Genomic DNA, 6000 nt, shown 5'->3' on the forward strand with positions numbered 1-6000 from the left:
TTATGTTGATGTTTTGCTCCAATGATTGTAGTGTGCAATTTGACTATTGAAATATCTTTTGAGAAATTGTTATTGAGGTCGACTTGTTGTATATTCTTATTGTTACACTTGTGTGTGTGTCTATATATATATATAGGTTTGGTCCTAAAAAAGTGACTTTTAAACTATAGGTTTAGAAATGCCTACTGAAACTTAATTTGTATCATTTGAGTATTAAAATAAATTACATATTTGGAAGCTATACTTCAAGCACTACATTTTCTATTAGTGGCTATTTTCAAGATTCATTCTTGAAGTTCTTCAAATCTTTCGGTCAATTGGGACAAATTCTAAAAAACGGGGAATACACTTCCACTTTTTGACGAAAAAATGGACTGAATTTCTTGCACGCACCCTACTATATCTTTCTCTTCACTAGATTAGGTGTCATGTTCATAATGACAATGCAAAATTTTTGGATGTATAATTTATATCATGTCAACCATGATAAGTGTTAATGTTTAGGATTTTTAATAAAAAAATTGGTCTGTGCTTATGTTCACATAATAAAATATCGACATGACATCAAATTATATGGGAAACTAGGTTAAAAGAATAAGGAAAATGGTAAAGAATCTTTTGATAGATAAAAGAGTTGCGTAGATAGAAGTAGTGTTTTAAAGACATTTCATTTGGAGAGAGTTTTTCTAGGAGTTAGACCTCATAAAACTCCATATATTTTGGAAAGAAAACCAAGTTAGCACTCTAATACATAGGGCCATTTAAATTTTATAAAAAGGTAAACCTTGTGGTCTATTAGCTATCTTTACCTCCAAGGGTAATTCAAATCCATGATATTTCTCATGTGTCTCTTCTTACTAAATATATATATTTGATGGTAAATATATCTTAACTTAGTATGCTCTATAAGTTTGAGAACCAAGAATGTTAACAATATATACTTGTAGAATCTTGGAGAAGCATCAATCTCAATTGCATGATAGAGAGGTAGACCAGATGAAAGTTTTTTAGGATCGGTATGATATCATAAACACAACCTAAGAAGATATGACTGAGATGCAACAATTATATCCCTATTTATTCTAAAACTCTTAAAATTACTAAGTGAGATATTACATAAATTTCATTTGGCCTAAGAATAATGCATCAAGACAATGCATATCTTAAGGGGAGGAGGATTGCATGCCTCACTTTTCTACACCCTGCAATTGATCTATACTTTTAGTAAACTAAGTTAAAAACTATAATGGTGATTTAGATAATAAACAATAATATTTTTTAATTAATATTTAAAAGATTTGGATAACGATTATGATTTAAATAAAGATTCAAATGAATAATAATCTTATTAGCAATATATATTTAATATTTTTTCAACATATAAATTTTTTTATGATAGTTAAAAAAAAAGTTAGAATATGACAAATGTAAATATACTTAAAGGTTTGGTAAAAATATTAATGTTATATTGTGAATGGTTGAAATTTTTATACAATAAATAAAATTCTATGCTAAATTGTTTATGAATTTTTTTTTTTTCCCAAATAAAGTATTACATAACATATATTTTATTTTTGATTCACCTCAAATTATATATACATTACTTATGTCATCCAATGAAACTTTTTTCTATAAAGATCATAAGACTAAGATGAGCTATATATTTATATTTCAAAATTACATGACCATAACCGAATGCTTAAATGCTTAAGAAAGTGTCACTCTTTGGCTCATTATTACAACAGATACACATAATGTTTTCCTTTTCTAATTAGTTGGAAGAAGGCTACTAATGGGATGCCAAACTGTGGCTAGATTTTGAACCAACATTGAGAAAGTTGCAAAACTTTACTATTGTCCTAAGACACACATACGTTTTTATTGAGCAAGTGACACTACTGCCATTGAGAAAGAGGGGGATCGTGATGATTTCAGCAGTATAAAGTGGGATTGGCAATAAGATATTCCTCCACCTGCTTGAACAAACCAGTGCTGTTGGCCTTGATCTCCTCAACTTTGGCTTCATCATGGGGAACACCAGGGAGGCTATCATAGTTGCAGCTATAGGTCGTAATGCATCCACCCCCTGGTTTGGGGGTGTATTTAACCTTGTAGCTTACCGACGCCACTTTTGTCCCCAGCATTCCTCCTTCCACATGGCTGAATCCATAAACCATGTTAGCCTCATCAATTAAGTCCACTTTTTCTTTCACATAGCTAAAATCCTTGTTGGCTGCAACAACAATTTTATATATGTTAGCAAACTCCATTGAAAAGCATTTATCTAGTCAAGAGCAATGTCTTCAGGTGTTATTATGAGACGTACAACCTAATCATAATGCAAAGTTTATAGTGAAACCAAAATGTTACCTGCAGTGAAATTGACCTGTCGAATGGTGCCAACTCCTCCATCACCTTGAACAAGTGTGATGCCTGATATGAGGGCTGGTGCTTGCTTTGGCAGTAAGTTGTGGGTGTCCACGGTTGCTTTCCACATCCTTTTTGCCTCCACTGGGGACTCTATCTCAATACTGAAGCTTCCTGCCACCATCTTCTTTTATCTTAAGATTTCTACTACAACTCTTCCCTTCTTTTTGAGTGGATTGGGGTGTGGTGTATGAGGGAATGCATGTAATTTATAGCCCGAAGAACAAGAGGTATTCATTCGTATGAACTAAAGGAATTGGACTTTCTTGGTAACGCTTCTAGAATGCAGACAGAAAACAAAAGATACCGATTTGCAATGAATGCGGACTTCTTCACTTGTAAAAAGTCATGAGGCGCGTGACAGGTTTGAATGTTTGCAACCCATTTTCATTATTTATTTCTTTTCGAACTGTTTTAGAAGCTTCCTGGCCCCAGGCTCATTAAAATTCATATATATAAGGAAATTTAAAATGTACGTGACAAGAACCTGCTGTTTTTTAGATTATGATAATCAATTTGATATGATGGAATTTGAATTAGATGATAAGAAAGTGGATATCTGTATTGACTAGCTGTACTGACTGCTGTACTATTATAGTTGGATTTAAGAAATGCCAATTTATAGGGCAAATACCAAGAGCTGTTCTTTGACTTAAGATCCTCTAGAAAGTCATGAGACACGTCGCATGTCTTTGAATTTTTGGTTTAGAGAATTGATATTTCTTTTTAAACTGTTCTAGAAGCTTCCTGGCTCCACTATCATTAAATGAAGAAATTCAAGATGAAAGTAGCAAGCACTTACTGTTTTGGAATTAGGATATGAAATAGCAAGGTAAAATGTGATGAAGGGTATGAAGATTTTTAGTATCATCTTTGCAAATCATAGTTTCGTACCCATACACAAGTCCAAGTTTTCACATGGGGTTTTAAAATAAATAAAGTGTGGTTAAATATAGCATAAAATTCAAACGCTGAAATCTATGAACATGATCTAAAATTTCTGAGATTCATAAGATCAAGGGAAACAATTTATGTTCACAAAGTTTTCTTCTTTGAGGTACCAAAGTACTTTCACTAATGTATGGAGGTATTAGAATGTTCTTGGATGACTACAACGCCATAAGAAGACTCCATTGCCCAAGTTGGACACTAGCATCTAGGAAGGACCCTAGCACCCTAAGTGCAAAAGTCTTAGACTAGTTTAGGTTTATTGTTCTAGTGCCAAAGTATTGGCTAGCGAGCAATCTAAAAGTAGTGAATCTTGGTATCCAAGACATGCCACAGACCAAGGGACTACCTATGAGGGCCTACAAAAAAACATTGACCGCTAAAAAATTATAAAATGAATTGATTCATAATTGAGATTCAATCTCCCTATGTAGAAGACACCCAAGATATGCACAGGAGAAGGTTTACAAGGGTATTGTGTCCTCCCCAAGGCTCTTACGTGCTTCCCTGAGTGAGAGATTCAAGGATTGATACCACACTTCGCATTCACTACAAAGGCACACAAGGAATCCCAAAGCGAGCTAACTCCCTAAGGATGAAGTTACAACACCATCCAAAGCAGGTCTTAGCATACAATGTTCATTTTAACTCCAAATTGAAATTTCCTATGTAACTTTTAGATCTCAAACATCAAAGGATTAAAAACATCGATAATACATGTGTGCTTGACTCCAACACTAAGGCGTTTAAACATAATACCAATAATACTACCACTTATTTGACACATTACATTTTTTCCCAAAAAGAGAGGTCCAATGATTCACATTATAATATATAAATCAGGATTCAAATGTCCTTTATAAATATTTATAACATTTTCATGAAAGGAAAGATAAAACATGATAGTATTTATATGTGCATCTCAATCTCATCATATGAAAGTTGTAGGTTCACCCCACCATGCTAGGAGATGGTCACAAAGGCATGAACACTCACACAAAACACAAGGGGGGTTTATGATTCACTCACATCAGACACAAAGAATGCATGATAACCAGAGCATACAAGATGATACCATCAAGAAGAGGAAGTATAATATATTTTAGATACTACTCAAGTTACACAAGAACTAGAGCTTAGAGAGTGAATGTGGAGAGTAATAACTATAGCCTAATGTGCAACTGTGTGAAATTAAGTACACCTCTTACAATAGATGAGGCTACTTGAATGTACAAGACCTAGTGCTCCCTAAGATAGCATATCTTCAAGACTCGTCCTATGAAGCAGACACCAGTGAGGAGGGACCTCAAGGAGATAAGTCCAAACTGGTCAGCAAGAGTAGACACAACGGAAACACACAGATATGATGGAGCAGAACATATAAGTTTATTGCATGAAATTTGATTACATTCAACCGGTGACAACTGGGTTACAACATACCGACATATAGGCTTGGTAGAATAAGTCACACCAAGACCTTGAATTGAAAGAACTATCTTACAGGCACCGTCTATCTATCTGATACTTCTTATTCTCAACTTGATTCCACTTGATTACATTCTAAAGAATGATTACAAATATATATATATATATATATATATATATATATATATATATATATATATATATATATATATATATATATATATATATATATATATATATATATATATATATATATCTGTCCAAAGGATCTGGTCAGCCCAAAAAGGATCAAAACCTGAAGAACAAGACCTAATGTGCAAAATGAACTAGGTTGGCCTCCACCAAGAGATTCCTCCTTTAAATCCAAAGGATGAAATGTAGAAGGTTGGCCACATTCCAAGAAACATCAAGATCAACGTCCAAGGCTCTGCAAGCTTCAGAATGGGTTCCGATAGATCACTAGAATAGGTCTTAGGCAACCGGTAACAAAGGAACAACCGGTAACAAGAAATTGTCATGGAAACCGGTAGCGATATCTTGCCGGAAAGTGATCCAAATGAGATGTAGTTTGAAAGCAAGAAAGATGATTAAGTCTTCAAGTAGAATCCAACTCCACAAGATCTAGTGAGCCAAAATCGGGACACACAGAAAGGGAAACTAAAACTGCAAACAGAAAAGAAAATGTTTTTGGTTGATGCAAGATTGTTGTGAACCGGGGATGCTTCTACATCAAACATCTGGGGTTAATGAAAAAGTGAGCCTCTCACTTTGTTGGGGTCAGATGGAAACCAAGGCAGTCTACCTCTGCCTAAGAAATCCAAGATGAATCTTCAAATTGTCTGCTCCTCCACTTCACAAGATATTCTTTGTATTGACTGTTCTGAGTACTATTCCCAATCCTACTCTCCAAACTCTCTTCAATTTGATCCGGTTCCTTTCAGGGCAACTGTTTCTCCAGTCTGCAACACTATCCTCAATGAATTCTGGTTCATGGTACTCATGAAGATCTGCAATGTTGAATATAGGTGAAATACTTAGACTATCCAGTAGCTCTACTTCATATTCATTTCCAGAACTCAACTTCCTCAAAATCTTACAGGGTCCAAACTTCTTCATCTGCAACTTATTATAAGTTCTAGCCGAGAATCTCTTTTTTCTTAGATATACCATCACTTCATCGAAAAATTCAAATTCCTTATG

General features: G+C 34.2%; 1 protein-coding gene across 1 annotated transcript; it reads right to left on the reverse strand.

The window, feature by feature from the left end:
* Positions 1-1641: 1641 nt before the first annotated feature.
* LOC131071857 (major strawberry allergen Fra a 1.07) lies at positions 1642-2618 on the reverse strand. Its single transcript, XM_058007822.2, has 2 exons — positions 2371-2618; positions 1642-2233 (listed from the first exon to the last, which is right to left on the reverse strand). Exons 1-2 carry the CDS (start codon positions 2549-2551, stop codon positions 1932-1934), a joined length of 483 nt encoding a protein of 160 aa, XP_057863805.2. The 5' UTR covers positions 2552-2618; the 3' UTR covers positions 1642-1931.
* Between the last annotated feature and the right edge of the window lie 3382 nt (positions 2619-6000).

This window comes from Cryptomeria japonica, chromosome 9 (assembly GCF_030272615.1).
Source record: "Cryptomeria japonica chromosome 9, Sugi_1.0, whole genome shotgun sequence".
Lineage (NCBI taxonomy): Eukaryota > Viridiplantae > Streptophyta > Pinopsida > Cupressales > Cupressaceae > Cryptomeria > Cryptomeria japonica.

Excerpts from the sequence above, each read along its gene's own strand:
- LOC131071857 (XM_058007822.2), bottom strand. The coding sequence starts at position 2,551 with ATGGTGGCAGGAAGCTTCAGTATTGAGATAGAGTCCCCAGTGGAGGCA. Across the intron at positions 2,234-2,370 it reads ACAGGTCAATTTCACTGCAG|CCAACAAGGATTTTAGCTAT; the intron begins GTAACATTTTGG and ends TTGTTGTTGCAG.